Source organism: Haliaeetus leucocephalus, unplaced genomic scaffold (assembly GCF_000737465.1).
Source record: "Haliaeetus leucocephalus isolate CR32 unplaced genomic scaffold, Haliaeetus_leucocephalus-4.0 Scaffold517, whole genome shotgun sequence".
Lineage (NCBI taxonomy): Eukaryota > Metazoa > Chordata > Aves > Accipitriformes > Accipitridae > Haliaeetus > Haliaeetus leucocephalus.
Window position 1 is genome coordinate 4896745 of NW_010972953.1, and position 19278 is coordinate 4916022.

Here is a 19278-nt window from a genome sequence, read left to right on the forward strand (position 1 = left end):
CAACGAATTTCATGAAATTAAGTATTTCTCCTACACACAGCATATTTGCCCGGTGATTATAACTAGTCCCCGAGGTAGCCAAGCACAGCAGAATTTCAGTTTAATATGCACACCCACGCAGCCTTACTAAAAACCCAAGACACTCCCCCGGTCCTTCTTGGGAAAGACTGAGCACTGCAGTGAGCATCTCATATTTCAGCTTCACCACTTGTACAGGCTAGGACTGGGAATACTCTGTCATCTGGTGTAAAGAAAGGTGGGGAAAGAAGTTTACCAAAGATTTCAAGGTATCCCTTACAGTCTGAGAGAGAGAAGGGTGTAAGAACACAGGAATGTCAGGGAACACAGGCACAAAAGGGAACAGTTCACACCGCCCTGGGTTTATTAACACAACTGTGAGTAGTTACTGCCTTTTGTTCACTCGATCTTGGATCTACAGAGCGAACTTTTAACTCCAATAGCCTTTGATTCCCCCATTTGTTCGGGTAGACAGCATATCTGTAAGCTCACAGCACCTGTTTTGTGTCACATTGTAAAAAATGACAACTCCTTGATTAAAATAAATGAGCAATTATTCAGCGTGTGCACGACGATCTGCCCTCACTGCAGCGACTGGAGTCCAACCTCGTACCTCAAATGAAACGGGGGCGAATCTTCCCGGTGTCTGGAGCCGCAAACTCCAGCATCCAAGCTGTGGCGTAAACACAGCGAGCTGCAGTTTGCAACGCTGACCCTGCCCCAAACCAGAGGCAGATCCACCCATGCAAATCACAGTCTTGGCTGTGCCTGGGACTTGCAGATGAGCAGCTGCCCTAGCAGCGGGCCAGCAGCTGCTGGAGTCAGAGCAAAGGGGGAAACAAGTTCATGTGAAGGTTTTCCTTTCGCTGCAGACGCTACCTCCTACCTCATTCTCCCTTCCTCTTCCTCCAATTCTCCTTCCCTCGACCTTTCGGGCACAGTTCTCCCTCTGCCCCTGCCCTGCCTCTGTGGCTCTGCTCCCCCTCGGCTCCGCTCTCCCGGTAGAGACACCTCCTGCTCCCCACGCTCTTCTGCTCCCTTCCTTCCTCCAGACCTGACCCTCCTTCACCCACCTCCGCAGAGGCCTTCCCCTCCCTGCAGCAGCTCCTCGCCTCCCCCACCCCAACCCCCTAATCCGGCCTCCCTCCCTCCTCCGGGCCGGCACCCTGCCCCTCACCCTGCCCTCCCCTAACCCACACACCAGCTACGGAGCTCCCTTTCGCCTTGCCCTGGCTTAACCCTGCCGCCACCACCACCCCCCCGTCCTTCGCCCCTCTCCCGGCCCAGCTCAGCCCCTTCTCCCGGCCTTGGTCCGGCCCAACTCAGCCCCTTCCCCAGGCCCGGCCCGGCCCCGCCCGGCCCAGCTCAGCCCCCGGCCCGGCCCCACTTCCGGGTCCCCTCCCGCAAAGCCTTGTGGGCCAGCCCCCACCCTGCGCGATCTCGCGTGACCTCCCCAGCGCCGCGCGCGCCCCCGAGACGCGTCACGCGGGAGCGGGGGGCGGCAGGGCGGTTGCATCACCGCCGTGCGCGCAGCGCTCCTCGCGTGACGTCAACGCTTCCCCTTCCCCAACGCCCGCGGAGGGAACGGGCGGGGGAGGGAAGCGGTGCCGCCCCGCCCCTTCCCCGGAGTGACGGCGCGTAGACCAATGAGAAGCGGCGCAAGCGCGAGTGATGCGTCGGATGACCAATAGCGAGGACGGAGCTGGTGGGTGAGGGCGGGGCAGGGCGGCCGGGCGGCCGGGGCGGGCTGGGCTGCGCCTGTCAGCGGGGCGGCGGGATGGCGGCGCTCTACGCCTGCACCAAGTGCCACCAGCGCTTCCCCTTCGAGGCGCTCAGCCAGGGCCAGCAGCTCTGCAAGGTCCGGGGCGACCGGCGGGGACGCTTGGGGGAAGGGGACTGGGTGGGGGCTGTCTGTGAGGGAGCCGCTTGGAGGGGAGGGGGGGCTGAGTGGGTGAAGGGCTGACTGGAGCGTTGTTTGTGAGGGAGGGTGGGCAGGGGGTGTTTTTAAGGGGCCTGGGGCTGTTTATGGGGAGGCCCTGGGGGCATCTAGGGGGTCTGGGGTCTCGGGGTGGCTATCTGGGGCCTGAGGGTATGGGGTGGGCAGTTAGGGGCTGTGTGGATGGGGCCCTGGGAGCATATGGGAGGTTTTGAGGGACTGGAGGCATGGGGGCAGCTGGTAGAGGTTGGGGGCTGTTGGGGGGGTATGATGTTGAGGGGCTACTTGGGGGAGCTGTTTGCCAGGGGGACCTGAGGGTATTGAAGGCTGTTTGGGGGTATTTGGAGGGCATTGGAAAGGGAGTCATGGGGCCATTGAGGGGGGAATTGGGGGGGAGGTGGGCACTGTTTATGCCTGGGTGCAACTGAAGGGCTGTTTGTGAGGGAGGCTGTTAGCAAGGAGAGAGGCCTGGGACATTTAGGGGATCCCAGGGTGTTTGGGAGTATCTGGCGACATTTGGGGGAGGTCTTATGGTATTTTGAAAGAGGGAGGTAGGTTTTGGGGGAACAATCTGAGTGGGTGGGGAAGAGTGAGATCAGGGATGAGGTGGGGAATGAGGGGCAGGAAATAGAGTAGCCTGGGATCGCTGAGGTAGATGGAGCAAAGCAGGTCAGCATAGGGGAACCTCTGAGGCATGGGGTGAGAGGAGAGCAGGGCCAGAGGCACTCCGGGCACAGGAAGCTTGTGGAGGGCAGAGGTGTGAATAACTGTGACAGGACTCTGTGTTCCTGCCCTGGGAGGTGAGGCCAACCACCGTGACCCTTGTCTGTGGGCGTTGGGCACAAATAAGCCCTCGTTACGAATCTCAGTTTACTTCTGGCTCACCTGTGACACATGCCGTTCCTGTCACCCTTCCTCTGCTCTCAGCCCTTGTAAGAGCAGCATGACTGTACAGGGAGGAAATGTTTTGAGTTTGACAGATGTTTGTGCAAGTGATGGGAGTGGAGGTTAGCAGGTGATCTTGGATTTTGGAAAACGGTGTGTGGGAAAAGCACTGCATCTCACTGAACGCTTCTGTTGTTGCAGGAGTGCAGAATTGCGCATCCCATTGTTAAATGCACTTACTGCAGGACTGAATTCCAGCAGGAAAGGTAAATGCCCGTTAAACTGGGGATACGGATGTTTTCTTTAGAGCAGACGCACCCGGGGAACTGTAATGTTTCCCCATCTTCGATGACTGAGCCTTAACCTGTAGATAGTTGCTGTGGAAGAGTTGGGGAATCTTTGGCCTTCTTCAAAGATTTGCTGGGCAAGTTGGTGTGCCTCTGCGGTGTCCTTTTGCTTGGTTTTTATTTTTGGTCAGTGCTCAGATGCATCTTCCAGTGAAGGATCTAGGTGCATCTTCTCATGAGTTTTCCTCTTATCTGATTTCTGGTGTCCAAAAATTATTTCCTAACGCATTTCATTTAGCTGTGCTTTTGCCTTTTTTACATTTTAGCAAGTTATGTAGCTTACAGAGGAAGCATTGGTAAACCCAGAAGCTGCGTGCAGGCATTGTGTGGGGTGTTCTTTACTGTGTTTGTTGGACAAATACACCTCTGTCCTGACCTGCCTTAACCTCATCATCCAGAGCAGACCTCCTCCACAACTGAGGCTGTCACCAGTGCTGAATCATGCCTGCTGCCAATTAGCTGGTGATCAGACTCCTGTATTTGTAAGGACAAAAAACTGGTGTCATCTGGGGACGCCTTAATTAAAAGATACCTCCTAGCAGTACCACTTTTTGGCACATTATCCTCAACCAGATGGGGATAGGAAATGCACTTTGATATCAGAGTCCCTAGTGAAGATGAATACAGTCTCGCCACTAGAGACGGAGCCTAGGGGAGACTGGGATCCTAACCACAGAGGTTTAATTTTCTTTGGGGAAGTGTTAATAGAATGATCTGTCCTTCTTTTTAACAGCAAAACCAACACAATATGCAAGAAGTGTGCTCAGAACGTGAAGCTCTACGGAACAGTAAGTGAGCAGGGCTCATTCTCACCAGCCTCTTCTCCTTTCATCTTTCTTGTCTTTATCCTGCTGAATCCCAGAGCAGTTTATGGGCTGGCTCTGTTGTAATAGCATGACTGATCAATAATACGCAGGTCTCTCAAGCGTGAAGCTTTTACTTTTTTCTCTTCTTTTAGTACGGAAAAGAGCAGCTCTGCATCATTTGAGGCCAGGAAATGAACTATTCGATATCCAGCAGAAACAAGAGCTTGCTCACACAAACTGAGATTGCTGCAGGAAGCAGTGATAAATCTTTCTTTCCTACTTCACTGAAAAAGTGATTTTGATTGTTTCTATTTTAGTGATATGTATTTTCTAAAGATTTCATAGCACTTGATAAATGGTCTGGGTGCCACGGTTAAGTATACTTAGCTAGAGACTAGGGGTCCAAACGTAGTTATTTCTCCTGGATCAGCATTATACTTAGCTTGGAACGAGGAAATAAAAGTTTTGAAGTGATGGGGAGAAGGAGAAAGAGTAATCTATTAATGTAATTAGAAGACACTGCTGTATCAGTTGTTCTTCTCTCTTAAAGCCAAAACCCTGCCAGTACTGCAACATTATAGCAGCATTTATTGGAAACAAGTGCCAGCGTTGCACAAACTCTGAAAAGAAGTATGGACCTCCGCACTCCTGCGAGCAGTGCAAGCAGCAGTGTGCGTTTGACCGGAAGGATGATAGAAAGAAGGTCAGTATCTCTGTAAAAGGAGGCCACAAAGGTAACAGGGCTGATCACAGTGATCGCCTGTCCATCTTCTTCACATACTCTCTAGCATTTCAAAAGGGGGTGTCTCTTGGTTATAAAATATTTTTCTGGAGTTGAGCTTTGCTGAGGGAGCTGTGTTTTGGAGCTGTTTAATCTTTGAGCCCCTCTGCTCCTTTGCCAGATCTACTGAGAAAGATCTCTTGAATTTGGCTGAAGGGTAGGTGCGCTGGCAAAGGAGAAGGGGCCTGGGAGTGAAATGTGAGGTGCCTGCTTGGGGAGAGGGATGGGGAATGATACTTCTGCCGTAGCCTGAGGAGCTGGAAGTGTCATACCTCCACCAGGAGACCCATCCCATTGCTTCTGCACACCCTTTGCTTAAGCAACATAAGTGCTCCTTAGGAGGTGTGTATTTCTAAGGCCTGCTTCCTGCAGGCTATAAACACCTATTGTTTGTGTGGGATGCTGCACTGATAATCCCTGTCCTCCTGATCCTCCTCGAGCAGATACCCTTGCTGTTTTGGTCTCCAGTGACTACCCTGTCATGTACCATTCCCTGGTGTTGCTTGGACAGAATTCCCACTAGAGTTAGCCTGTCCTGATGAACGGGTGCTATAAGAACGTCTGTGAGCAAAGCTTGGCAGAGACTGTAGTTAACAATAGATAAGCTGCTATTAATGACTACTGCCTGCATTGCACTAGCCATGCCAGATGTACTTCTTACCCTTTCCAGGCACTCACAGGATCCTTTTTGAGTCGCTGCTTGTTTGTATGTGATCTTAAACCTGAAGGTTCTTCTTGTCTTCTCTGTGTTTGTTTTGTGGGCAGGAAGCAAGACCAAAACTTCTCCCCCTCTTTTTCTCTCTCACCTCCCAGGTGGATGGAAAGCTGCTATGCTGGTTATGCACCCTGTCCTATAAACGGGTCCTACAGAAGACCAAAGAGCAGTGCAAACACCTGAGCAGTTCTTCCCGGGCCAGCCTGCAAGAAAAGGAACAGTACAGTAGGCTCAGCAGTGGCAGCCACTATAACAGGTAACCTGCGCAAGCTTTTTTTGTTGTGCAGGGTGAGCTTGCCTCTGGGGTGAGAAAACCAGTGCCTTGCTGCTCCACGCTCCTTAGGTGTGCTTCCTGAAGTAACTGGGAGAAGTGCCTGGGGGCTCGGTACCTTGGTGATGGGTTTTGGCAGTTGTCTGTTGTTGAGGAGAATCTGGCTAAGTCAGGCTTTGCTAGTTTGCAAACCCCCCTGTGCTGTAGTCGGACTTGTAGTCCAACTGCTTCTTAGTGATTAAACTTAGTGAACTTGTACACAATTAAAGCTAAATTGCATTTGTAAAATTTAATGATTGAAATGTAGATTTTAAGCACGAGTTCTTCACCTACATACTGATCTGACTGACGCATTGTTTTCTGTTTATTTTTAGTCTCCAGCTACTCTTCAAGGAATGAGTTTTTTATCATTCTTTCTTGCTCTAGGAAATATTGTTTTAATAGGTTCAAAGTGGGTGGGAATATTTATCTGCTTCTCTGTCTTAGACTGCAAGTCATTCAGCTTCTGACATACAATTTCCTTGTTTTTCTAGCCAGAAAACCTTATCCACCTCTTCTATTCAGAATGAAATCCCAAAGAAGAAAGCCAAGTTTGATGCCATATCTGCCAATGGTGACAGGTGAGCCTATTACATGGGGAAATTGGGGGTGGGCGGTCTTGTTTGCTAAGTTTATAGAGTTCTGTGTGAATAGCAGGAAGCTCTTACGCTAGAGCAGGGATCTTGGGCTTTAGGACCTCGAGGGGCTGCATTAGCAGCTTTCCAGAACCTGGCAGGCTAGTGTTACTTGGCATTTAGACATAGGTTTGAAGAGGAAAAGAATACCTAGTGCCTGTACCTGCTAGAATAGAAACTGCTTGTTGGCTGAGCTCCCCAACAGTTAGAAAAACTGCAGCCAGATCAGCTTTATCCTGTCTGCAGTTACAGGGAGAGGGGGGCTGTTGGCTGCGCTGTAGAGTCGAGGTCTGCAGGTTTTGTGCTTTTGGGACTATCAGACTGATCTGCAGGGAGATGGCCTCAGAGGAGAGGATCAAGACCCACCTCCCATTTCCCCTCCTGCCTTCTGGGGGAGGGACAAGCAATCAGACAGCTTTGCTTGAAAGCGTCCGATCCCATTCTGCTGTCACAGTTTGTGCTGGATTATGTTGACGCCGGCTGCGTGCGCAGCAGAATGGGAGTCACTAGCAGAAACAAGAGATTGAGATGGATTTTTATTTTTTATGGTCTTGTACATGCATATTTTCATTCCTGCCTTTCCTCTCTGATTCTCAGCGTTCCTTCCTCTCCCGAGATGCTTTGTCCCCCTATCCAGAGTGCCCCGTCCACGTTGGCGCAGTGGGCTGCTTCCCAACAGAGTCTCGGTGCCCACCATTGTCCTGTTTCTCAAGGCACTGACATCCTGAAGTGAGATCACCTGTTGTTTTCTCCCCTGTTGCCCTCCCTCCCTGGGAACTGCCTCATACATGGAAACTGTCCCTCTCGATGGATCTCTTTCCAAACAGCAGTGAATTGGGAGCACGGACCAGAGCATAGGCTCATTAGTGCCAAAGGGTCTGTTAAAGCCACTGGTAATTAATTAATCACTACCTGTCTTGAATGTCTTTTCTTCGAGATCACAGATCGCATCTCTTGATACTATTGATACCTCGTCAATGTTTGTACACATGTGAAATGCTACGATGGGAAATAGAACTTAAATAATTTTGTAGGGCCATGTTCCCACAGAGTGGTCTACAAGACCATTTATCATCTGAATGGTGTTTTCAGTTAAAAGTTGGAAAAATTTAAGGATTAACTGTGCCTTGGGAGCTGCAGCTGAGCACGGAGCAGTCAGAGAATTCATCTGACTGCCTTCAGTGCGGGTGGAGCCAGAGGAGAGACTGGAGACAGGTCCCTGGTAGAACTGGTGCAGCCCATCAGTACTGCTGCATCTTTCCCTCTAGAGAGGCTCCTGCTCACCTACTGAGGCTGCTTTCCGGGCTATAGGACAGTACCAGGTATTTTTATCTGCTTGCTAAAGCCTGGGGTGAGACCTAACAACTCATTGTAGTACCTATGCTGGCTAGAAAAATATCCAAGAAGCAAAAGGTTCCATGCTCTGGCATCAATTGCTCAGCCATTCGTTTGCAAAACAGGAGCATGTATTAGAGGAATCAAATGCCTTCATTTTGCTCTTGTGTCAGATGTTGTCAGTCTGGCTCCTGCCAAGGCTGTGGTCCTTGCCACAGACTTTTTTTGATGAATCCCAGTAACAAACTGTGTGTAATTTTAGCAACTACTGAAGAGCTCCAGCAACGTGCTGTAGAAAAGGCAAACTGCAGCTGCCTTAAATAGGCACATGGCTGTGTTGCTTGCGTGGAGTAATAATGGTGGTTCATTAAGTGTGTTTTTGGAGTTGCTGGGGGTTTTTTTGTGAGAATGAACCCCACAAAACCCTCCCCTCCTGCACCATTTTCTGTAAGATTGTCTCCCCTAGAGTTAGCCTGGAGTCTGGCTCACAGCCTGAGTGTGGAGTTAGGGTCTGCTGCAGTGCAAGGATGTTTTCATCAGCAGCATAGTCTGGAGTCGGGTGATACACAACCAGCACCTCTTTGCTGTTGAGATCAGCCGCAACTTTCTGTACAGTGTGTCTTGGCTCCAGCCAAACTTCTGATGCAGCCTTCAGCTGGGCAAAATTTGGGCATACTTGAGCTCAGTTGACTTTGGCTACACCTCCAACAAGCATCCAGCTTATCTGAAACTGTTGGTCCTTTTTGGATACAGTTGGAATTCCTTTACCATGTCTTACTGAATTCCCTCTGTATGTTTTTGTTTACATACTTAGGAGTGGATGTTGCTCCCAGTGGCTGTGATGTGGGGACTGAGCAATTTCCAATGGTCATTTAATGGGTGGCATTGAATGGCTCATTCTGGGTGAGCTCTGTGAGGAGCTAACAGCACTGGCCCTGCTGCACATGGAGTAGGTTTCCCCCGCAGTGACTCTCAGCACATCTTGCAGCAGACCTTGCCCTATGACTCCTGCTGTCCTGCCAGTGCCCCTCAGTCCTGGGCTACCCCTGTGTGTGTTGAGCACCTTGACTTCACCTCCAGACTCTGGTGCTGTGCTGGTCCTGATTCGGGCAGTGCTTGGTGTCCCCTCCTCTTGTGCAAGCACTGCCAGAAGTGGTTTTGTTACAGGCTCTGCAGATGAATATGCTGCAGTCCCTTCTCCTATGACTAGAGACAAGGTGCTAAATTGTGCTTTTAACACCAGGCAATGATAAGCGCTACTGACTGAGCTGGCTGGGGGAGAGAGCAGTGATGCTGGAGGATGCTGAGCAGCAAAGTTCATTTGGTAAAAAGATTCTCATTTGCATAGAAAAGTCCTGGCATATGCTTAAAGCACTGGGACTTGGGCTGAACTGTGCCTGCTTTTGGTGGTGTTAGAGGAAGTGTAAGTTCAGATGCTGGTTCCTATTGGCCTGGATGGATTTTTGCAGATGGGGGATATTTTTGTCTTAGGTGAAACTTGGATGCTGGTTTGGTCAGCCTGCTCTGTGCCTCTTTACGCTAGTCTGACTTGAATAGCAAAATCTTTAAGCTTGGCATTTGTTTTGCCTAATTTCAGCCATTTAACAGGTGTGGAGTTTAAGGCAGTCATTTTGGTTTCTTTCCCACTCAATAGAGAGAGGCAGGTGTCTTTGGAAGAGCTCCATTTTTTTCCTCTGTCTCCATTGAAAGCAGCAGGAGCTCATCAATTCACTTTAATTAGAGGCGTGCATTTTAGACTGTTCAAACATGGAGAGCACATGTTCCCCTGACCTATCGCAAGGGGCTGGGATCCTGGGTATGGAATTTATTTGTAGGTAAAATGGCTTTTTTTTTTGGTTGGTTGGTTGGTTTCATTCTTAATCTGTTTGTTAAAGGAATGGAGTGGCTTGTATTTGGCAGTTTTCCTTCTAATTTTGGAGTCTCAGGCTGCTTCCTTAACGTGGGGTTAAAGACAGAGAAACCTTTCATTACTAACTTGTCAGTCTTTCAAAAAAAAAAAAAAAAAAAGAGGGGGTGGTGGGGGGAGAAAGCCGCTTCTTTAATTAGCACCTTAACACATTTGAGGGTGCATTTTGCAGCAACTGGACAGGAGAATACCTGCCTGCACTCCCGTACTTGACAGGAGGGGATGCCTGGGCACTCTGAGCGCACCGTTACCCACTTGTGGGTGCAGACCCCAGGGTCAGGAGGAGGCCCTCGAAGCTCTGGGGTCTGAGTGCAAGAGCAGCTCTGTGGAAGGCTGGTGGCCCGCCTGTCTCTTCTCCCCGCTGGGTGGCAGGGCCGGCTCTCACCTTCCTGGCTCCACAGTGTGCTCTGCAACAGGAGCTGCCAAGGAAGGAATTTTTCCTGTCAGAGCTGCTGGGAGCTGCTCAGGGAAATCTGAGCATCTCCCTGCGCTCTTGATCACCCCAGGATACAGCAGGAGGGAAGCTTGCCTGGGCAAAGGAATGCTGTAAGCAAGAGTTTGTTTTTAGCCAGAGGGAATCAGTGAGGAAGCCTTTTTTTCTCTGTGGAGGCTGCTTTTTTTTTTTTTTCTTTCTTTCTTTCTTTCTTTCTCTCCTCCCCAGCATATTTGCACTGAGTGGGAAATTAATGCTACTGTTAGTAAGTAACATGCTTGCACACAGAAAGGTGCTGGAGCACCCACCATCATCTTGCACAGCCTCCACTTGGGGAAACTGTACTCGGGAACAGTTTTAAAATGGAGGTATTCTCTGCTAGTGTGTGTGTATGAACCTCTTCTGCACTTGAGAGCTGCCCAGCGTGACAAGCACCGTGGTAGATCCAGTGTACCAGAGACCTGCCACATCTTATGGTGTGGGCTCTGCTGTCAGCATGTTTTAACCATGCAGGACTCTTCCACCATTGGCTGTCTCCTACAGACCCTCAGTTCTGAGTTTTCCTTTGCCAAGCTTTCTCTCCCAGTGCTGCAGGGCTATCCTGTGACTTTCAGATCTGTGAAGCTGCCCCTGCTTAGTTTCCCTCTGTAGATCCCCAGCACAGTGGTGGAAAAAGCCTTTTCTTCTGCCACATCCTTGCTAACCAGTCCAATCAATGCAGACTGTGCTTTTAATGAGAAAATGGATTATTTCCAGGCACTAGAGGAGACCCCTGTGTGAGGTGAGCAGCTGGTACCCTCTGCCTCAGTGTACAGATGGGGGACTGGAAGCACGGAGGTGGCAGCGTACTTGAGAGAGGCAGCGGTTTGGGTTCAGACCATGCCTTCCCCAGTCCGCTGCAGCTTCCAGCTTTAGAGCTGAATGCAGGCTTTAGGACATGTGTTGACCTACTCTGGAGGCTTTAAAAAAATGTCAGGCGTCAGGTAACCCTGGCTATTTATCTTTATAGCGGCAGTGCTGTCTGATAACGGCCAGACTTGAAGTAATCTTCTAGGTGAAGCTTTGTTGCCTTATTACTGTTAAATTTTTATACAGCAATTTCAGGTGTGCGCGGCTGGGAGTGTGCTGCCCTTTTAGCACCAAGAGATAAAAATCAGGCTTACCATTACAGCGGTAAGGAACAGAAGGCAGGCAAAGATCAGGTGAGCCCCCTGGTCCTGTGGCTGCAGCTTATTGTATCGTATGATCTGAAATACTGCTGTAGCGCAAGAGTGTGCGTGGGTGCCCAGATCACTGGGTATCTCATGGGGAGCTTTTGAATTACCAGTGCAGGAGAGTGACTTATGCCAGATAAGTTTTTGGCTGGCTGCATAGGTTTAGAGTACCTGGTGGTGCACAAGTGGTGTGCTCAGCTATTTCTCTGTCTTCCTGGGAGAGTCTTTTCTGCTCCGAAGTGGTAATGAAGCTTCTTCCTAAATTGCTCTATCATGGTGGAATCAAAATACAAAAGTCCGGCATGTCTTTTTACCCCTTTTCCCTGCTGAGGACAGTGCTGACTTTAATCTAGGTGTCTCCCTTTGCTTTGTTTAACTTGGAGGTTATTTGTTTCTCTTTCACATTCCCTCCTTGCCAGAATGTTTGTTTATATTTAGTGAAAAGTTTTGCTGTACATCCAAGGACTGCCTGTGAGCAAAGAGAGTTCCTAAGTGGTTGCATAAAGTTTCATTAGCTCTCTGACTGCTGTCCTCAACTCTTTGGTTTGAAAAAGGATCCTTACTGTTTGAATGGTTGCTGCAGACACTGGCCGATGGTCACCCATAGCAGTCCCATGTCCCTGCTGATCATGCAATAATACAATTCAATATATCATGCTTACTCCCTGTTGCCTGTCATACCATGTGTTTCCCAAATTCCATGTGGCCTCCAGGGCAGGGATACAGGTAACACCTGCATTCAGGGAGTGTTTGGAGGACACAACGTGTATCATGAAATGATTCCCATTCTCCTTTGAATGCCATCTGTGGGAGTTTCCCTGCCTCTGTGAAAAGAAGGGGTCACGATGAGAATCTTTCCCTATTCTTTGCTGCAGTTTTTCTCCGGACCTCGCCCTGGACTCCCCTGGCACTGACCATTTTGTTATCATTGCCCAGCTGAAGGAGGAAGTGGCTACTTTAAAAAAGATGCTGCACCAGAAAGATCAGATGATTTTGGAGAAGGAGAAGAAGGTACAGCCCTTGGCTTGCTTCCCCCCCCACAACATGCTGACATGTTCACACAGATCACACTCTAGCAGAGTCTGGCTTTTTATCTTGGAGTGAGCAAGACAGTTTCTGGCTGTTTCCAGGCTGCCTCCTTTCCAAAGTGAAAGAGGCTTTCTGGACCACCCAGGAGATCTCATTTCATAAAGGGTCATTTTCTGACCACTGTCTCGGAGACCTCCGTATGGGGGCAAGACTGAGGAAAAAAACACGCTGCTTCTTGCAGAAAGACAGTCCTGGCTGCTCCCGCTTCTCTGTGCCACTCGGCGATACAGTTCTGGTCTCGTTGCACTCCCCCAGCCCACCCCAGCACGTTTCTGAACTCATCCAGTCTCACGCAACTTCTGCAGAGGCATTTTCTGTGACAGGGTGCGTCTGGGGTGAAGGCATTCATTTCTTCTTCCAGCTCACTTGCTCCTTACTGGTTTTCTGCAGATCACAGAGCTGAAAGCCGACCTGCAGTACCAGGAGTCGCAGATGAGGGCAAAGATGAACCAAATGGAGAAGACACACAAGGAGGTCATGGAGCAGTTACAGGTGACAGCATTTTTGTTTTAATTTGCTGAGCTGTGCTGTACCCAGGAGTGACTGAGGACACTCCTGATCAGAACACCCCGTGAGCTTCTGCACACACAGCTCTGCTAACGCTTCTCAGCCCTGTCCTACAGCCTCTCTGCTCTGCCAGGCAAGCCCCTCCCCAGCTCTGTACCAGGCTGCAGTGCATTGTAACCCCTATTTATATCCTCCTTGCTGCTCTCTACTTGGGTTCAGACTTACTGTATTATAAAGTGCTGTGTTGTGTCCCCTATGGACTAGATGGTAACCATCAAACTCGTTTTACCTATTGCCAAAATCAGCTTTGAACCTGTTTCTCCAGACAGCAGAACCTCTGTCAGCTCCCTGCACCACGTAGCTCTTATTGTGATTTATGTGACCAGTAAGCAGACAGAACAAAGCTCAAGAAACAATTGGCAGTTCCTTTAGCACTGTATCTCTGTAGTCCAAATAAAGAAGTCCCTGAGCTTGAGGGAACAGGGAGAGCAGGATTCTTGTCATGGCCATGGAAACGCTAGGCAGACTATCAGCGTGAATACACTCTGAGCCACGGAAGAGATCAGGTCAAAGGGGAGCTGGTTACAGGGAAGAAATCAGACACAGAAATGAACTTTGCACCCTTTAATTACTCCGGGGAGTGTAATGATCTAAAGCCCTAGTGATGGAGAAATGGGAGGGGATAAGACAAAAGGCTTGTATTCCCCCTGAGAAAACAGCCCCTCCTCCATCAGCACACACCCAAGTTAATTATCAGAGTGGAAGACAGGTTTTGGAGACTACAGCTGCTCTCAGAAAGCTGGTACCTGTGAGATCCCCTTCATGATGCACATTCTTAAGCACTGTAAGCCTGTCTGAAGGTTGGAATATCTGTGCAGTGTGCCGAGGGCTGGATGTGCTTCCTGCTTCTCGTGAGCTGGGAGACACTGGTGGTTTGTATTTGAGGGACTGATGACAGCCAGAGCCTTCTGTCTCTCTTCTGCTTTACTGATCCCGCACTGCCTGTGTCAGCCCAGAGCTGTTTCTGTCTCGTAGCTTTGGGTGGCCTGCAAAGAATCAGTTGGTGTTCTCACTCCAGTTCTGAATAGACAATTTTCCATTAGCGCAAACCACCACTTTTTGGTTGCCTTGACAGCCTTGGCCGTGAGGTCAAGGGCTAAGTGGGAGGTGACCCCTCTCCTTGCAGTGGTTTCCCAAGGCAGGGCATGCTGGTTGCTTGGTGTGCGTGGGAACAGTATACCCTGCTGCTGCCTTTGCTGTAGCACAAGGAGGACATCTGCCTTGAAAGCTGTCGGACACCTTCCAACAGTCTTAAACTTGCTCAATTCTGAAAAGAAAGAGGAAGCATCAGATCTACGAGCAGGTTTGCCTGCAGCCACCTGCCTTTTCTGGGTGGAGAGGGGTTTGCATGTCTGTGCTGTTCTGTACTTAGCTCGGACTGGGACTGCCCTGAACTCGTTCTCTCTGGTGTCCGAATGTTTTACTTCAGCTGATATTGACTGAGGCTCTGGAAAATCTCTTCACTGATGGCAAAATAAAAGTTCAAATCCTCTCAGTGTATTGTAGGTGCCTTGAAGTGTTCATACGATTCGCTTTTTGAATGTGCTCTTGGTTTTTATTATTTTGTCTTTGTCTTTTCATGGGGGGAAGCAGGGGTGCCTGTATTCTTCCAGCCTGCAGCAGGCAAAAGAAGCTGCTTTACCACATGCAGCAGTGGAGCAAAGGGTTTAATTCTTCTAAAAACCCTTTGCATATTCATTCATTCACTGGAAACCAATGCAGAAGACCTGTATCTGGCTTCACATGGGTTTTACCCCTTATCCTACAGCTATAGCATGATTTACTTCATAGGCTGGAGGAGAGTGAGCTCAGAAGTTTGGTAAAAGGGGCTAGAGAGCCTTGTTTGTAAGTTGCCATGATTTTTAATTAGGTGCAAACAAGAGAGACTGTAAGTTGCTACATGTTGGTGCTCTGATGGGTTTGGAAAGCTCCCAATAGGGATGCAGGGTCAGTACAGAGCTGAATCCTCGTAAAATGTTGGTGGCATGTGAAGAAACGAAGCGTGAAGCAAAGCTGGAGAACGGTGGACTGATCCACCCTGCTTTTTTGAGAGTGTGGAATAGGGGAAGTTGGCCTTCAACTCACTAAGACAAGAGTCAGGATGGGGGCTTGAGTCTACCAGAGTTTTACTCCATCACTTCTCACACTGTCAAAGCACGGTGGCCGGTGAAAAGGGAAGGAAGGAAAGCCAGTCCCGCTGACCTTGGTGAGTGTCCTTGACTGGTTTAATGCGAGTTGCGCATTTGTCACCTTTCACTGTGGAAGCTGTTAACTTTCAGCCCACTTCTCAGTTACAGCCGAGGGACATGAGGGGGAAGGGATGGGAAGAGCCCTTTCTAGGTGGTTAGAGATGAGATGCCGGACTTGAGCTCATGCTGTGATGCCGCGCAGCAACGTCTACCTCCTTTTTCATCTGCGCGCAGGATGCCAGCAGCTTCTGTCCAGGCAATTCTAGGATCCCAAGAGCTAATGATGATCCGTGCCATTAAATACCCATTTTCACTGTGTTTCCAGGCCAAGAACAGAGAACTCCTGAAGCAAGCAGCTGCCCTATCGAAGGGCAAAAAGCCTGAGAAGTCGGGAGCAATAACCTCCCCTTAAAACCAAACCCCCAATCTGGGAGCTTTCCCCAGCATTAGCCAAGGAGTCTAGGAGGCCTGCCTGATCGCTGGAAGCCAAAACCTCAGTGTTGTCACTATCCCACTGCTGTGGACTTGATGGAAACGCCTGGTGTGTGTTGCCTTTCGACAGCATGCTTGAGCATGTCTGGTTTCAATCTCTGTTGAATACCGGTCTGTATCACGGTGATCCATGGGGAGAGGTCCCAGCCATCCTAAATCCCTCCCTGAAGTACTGCTTTCTGGAAGAATTTTTTTTCTAACCAGTTACTACCACTGCCAACCCTTTCTATTAGCAAACAGGAACCTGCTGCATTAGAGACTTCTTGCTGGTTCCCAACCTGCTGCTGTGAGGCAATAGCTGTGGCCAGTTGTGCAGATAAGACGAGAGCTGCATGTGGTGGGAGATTGATTTTTCTTGAACTGTTCCCTCTTCAAAAGGAAGCCGATAAATCACCAGCCCAACAGATGTTACTGGAAGGTTGTGCCACTGCTGAGAACGGTTGATCCAGCTTTTTGAAGATGCTTCCAAAATGGGGGCTATGTATTTATCTTGGAGGTTTTTTTGTTTTGGTTTGGTTTTTTTCTTCTTTTCTATGTCAACTTGGCAAACCGAACTGCCTGGTTTTGTGTTTTCTTGTTTTGTTATGATAGCTTTTGGGTTGGGAGCCAGAGTGTAATGATACAGACCCAAACCCACCCCATAGCCCCCCTGGTGCCCTGGTTACTTGGTGACCTTTGGGGCTTTGATGACTTTTGCAGCTTGGTGTGATCAAGCGTTTCTTACTCCATTTCTTTACACGAGGAGAGTTCAAGGCTTGGATGTTTCCTCTGTTCCCCTCAGTCCCTGGATCGAGCTCGCCTTCTTCTCCCCCTTTCCCTGCCCCATAGCTCCCTTCCAGATGCAGAAGTAGGGGCTGGGTTGGCTCCAGGAAAGCGCTTACTCAGGCAGCGACCCAAGCCAGGGATTGTTTCTTGGGGCTCTCCAGGGGCTTTTCTCACTGCTGATTAAAAGCCAGCAGAATAAAAAGGGCTATGAAAGTTCCCTGTAACAGGGATGTGCTGCTCAGAAACAGCACAGAGACCACAGACCCTTCCAGCGAGGCCAGCTGGGCTGGGTGCTCCCCAGACTCTGTCTTTTGGGGCAGGGAGTGGGGGGGAATAAAAAGCACTTGGCCACTGCGAGGGGGGGGCGTAAAGCACCGCACAGCTCTCAGCTGGCAGGAGCGCTCCTCAGCATCCCAGCACCAAGCTCCGTTCAGGGTGTAAAGAAACATCTCAGGGTTTGGAGACCCTCGGGGCGGAGGAGTGGGGGATGAAACCTCTGAAGGTAGGTAGTGAAGAGGAGAAACTGCCCTTTTGAGGCAGGGCCAGCTGCTCTGTCAGCGTTTTTATTAAGATTTTAACTAGAGATTGTGATTTTTTTTTTTTTTTCATCCTTTTTTTTTTGTTACTAAAGACAACTTTACTCAAAGGCACTTTTTTTGATGATGTTGGCTTCCGGCATGGAAGAAGCACACTGCAGCATCAGACACTCTGCCATGTGGTTTTTTGTTCTTTTTTTTTTTTTTTTAAGGGATTTCTGATGTGAAAACAAGAAAAAAAAGAGAAAAAAAAAGTTGTTACACTTTGCTGGAGTGTGACAGCGGGAAAATACCTAATTTTATACTTCACACGTTTTTAGAAAATGAGGTGCATTGGTGGGATTTTTTTTTAAATGGGGGCTTTGCTTTTTCGCTTCCCTCAAGATACAGAAATAAATAGAGGGAGAAGGGCCCTGTATATACTATTATGGGTTTTTTTTAATTGTGATAAATTGATCATGCAGTTGAGTAGCTGATGATTTGTAGTAATAACATTGTTTCTTTGTATGTTTGTAATAATGGAGATTTTAAAAGGGATGCTTTGATTTGTACAAAACTCTGACAACTGTAAAAGTGTTTTAAAAGATCCTCACCTGTGTCTGATACTTTCTATTTGCCTTAAAGAAAAGCGGGGGGGAGCAACCAAACCACCCTTCCCTGCCTGGAACTGATTTATCTCCTGCTGGCATCTGCCTGGTTGAAGCATCAGTCGTGCTGCTTTGGGGTCTGGTGCATATGGGAAGGAGACGGCATTTTTCTATTGTTTGCTTCGTTCCTACTTTTGTTTCTATCTTTAAATCCTCCCAATCAAGCCTGTTGCTAGGATCCTCGTTACTTGGTTACATCCAGCTTCCCAGGACCCATCCGGCTGTATCCGATGAGATCTATTCTCTATTTTCTTCCCCAATGTGAATGAAGACAGAGCACAGAAACAATACTTGTCTCGGTAGGAAACAAAAAGATGAGATGGTAAGGGGGTTCTTTCTTTTAAGATACAGATGTAAGCGAGGCGAGTAAACACCATTTCTGTCTCTGAAGTCTTCCCCCTATCTCAGCCATGAGTCTGGAGGAAAAACAGGTTGGTTGGTCTGTTTTTTAAAGCTTTTAATTTTCCACCAGAAATTTGGTAGTGAAAAACTCTCCGGAGATTTCCATTTGGAAATGCCCCTGTCGCTGTGGGAGCTGTAGTTCAGCATGTTGTGCTTTCCTGGTCTGCTGTCGGTGCAGCTGGCCGGTGAGATGAGCAGCGCCGTGGCATGCCGTGCTTTCCTCTGGCAGGGCAGGAGCTGCTGTGTCCTTGAATGTCTGTTCACGGAGCGCTGCTTGTAGCGCAGGGTGGGAAAAGGCAAACCCTAGCTCTGTTGGAACACCACGGCAGCTTTTCCAGCTCAAAATAATCTTTCCACATTACATTTTTCAAAGCCCGTAACTGCACACAGAACAGCCATATTTCTGGGAATCATTAGTTGTGACAAATACCCAAATTCATAGTTAAATGCGGGGAAGAAAAATAGTTGCTATGAAATCTTTCTTGTCAGTGCTATCCTTCCAATCTCTTTGTTATTCTTCACATCTCTTTGGCTTCTCATGCCTGTGAAAGCAGAGGCTGTTGTGCACTGGTCGGAGTTTTCATCCCGTGTTTGCCAGATTTCAGCCCCCTGACCTGAGAGCCCTGTTGAGGGAGCGATGTCCTGCTTGAAGCACTGAAGCTATTGCAGCCTCACCGAGTTTCAACAACTCGGGGTGATGCCTCGTACAAGTGCCTGTGCTGGGTGAGGCCAAAAATCTGGGCTAGTTCCCTAACCCAGGCAGGGAGCCCTAGACTCAGGCAGAAGCTGCTGGGGATACTAGGGGAAAGGGTGCAAAACAAGGATGGTGTGTTCAGCGCATCCTTCACACTGGGTGACGTGGAGGCTTCCTGAGCTGAGCATTGCATCTGTGGCCTTGAGCAGCTCCTTGTCCCTCCTCCTTAGGCTCATTTTCAGATGAAGGTGCCTAAATCACACGCTCGCAGCCTGCCACGACTGCCAAGTGGAAGGCTCGCCCCGTGCGAGAAGGTGAGCTTGGCAGCTCTTGCCCAGTTAGTGCTGCCTAAGCGTGCCAGTGGTGCTTAGCGTTTACGGGGCGCTTTATCTCTGCTGAGCGCAGCACAAACCTTGCCTATCCTGGAATGTGCCCAATTATCCTCGTTTACAGGAGGTCGGTCGGGAGATAGATGAGAGCTGATCTGCCAAAGGCTGGGCTGGGAGTCAGTGGGTAGAGCTGGAGCCAGCCGAAGATCCTTGCGCTCCACCGCTC

The 19278-nt window shown here is 49.3% G+C and overlaps 1 protein-coding gene across 4 annotated transcripts; it reads left to right on the top strand.

Annotated features, from left to right (window-relative positions):
• Window positions 1–1754: 1754 nt before the first annotated feature.
• On the top strand, window positions 1755–17564 carry FAM76A (family with sequence similarity 76, member A). Of its 4 annotated transcripts, XR_774908.1 has the most exons (11): window positions 1755–1876; window positions 3041–3105; window positions 3920–3974; window positions 4543–4695; window positions 5587–5744; window positions 6293–6379; window positions 7031–7162; window positions 12218–12353; window positions 12822–12923; window positions 14592–15204; window positions 15513–15540. XR_774908.1 is itself a non-coding variant. In XM_010576182.1 (10 exons), the coding sequence occupies exons 1-10, from the start codon at window positions 1796–1798 to the stop codon at window positions 15597–15599; spliced, it is 1056 nt and encodes a 351-aa protein (XP_010574484.1). In that variant the 5' UTR covers window positions 1755–1795; the 3' UTR covers window positions 15600–17564. The 4 variants fall into 4 exon arrangements, 3 of the variants coding, with proteins under 3 accessions (XP_010574484.1, XP_010574485.1, XP_010574486.1); XM_010576182.1 differs by lacking the exon at window positions 14592–15204 and having other exon boundaries at window positions 15513–17564; XM_010576183.1 differs by having other exon boundaries at window positions 14592–15587.
• The last annotated feature ends 1714 nt before the right edge of the window (window positions 17565–19278 follow it).

What these genes read in the sequence shown, in the direction of transcription:
- FAM76A (XM_010576182.1), top strand. Translation starts at nt 1,796, where the DNA reads ATGGCGGCGCTCTACGCCTGCACCAAGTGCCACCAGCGCTTCCCCTTC. An exon ending in AGGGCCAGCAGCTCTGCAAG is followed by an intron (nt 1,877 to 3,040) that starts GTCCGGGGCGAC and finishes CTGTTGTTGCAG; the next exon opens with GAGTGCAGAATTGCGCATCC. An exon ending in TTTTGGAGAAGGAGAAGAAG is followed by an intron (nt 12,354 to 12,821) that starts GTACAGCCCTTG and finishes GGTTTTCTGCAG; the next exon opens with ATCACAGAGCTGAAAGCCGA.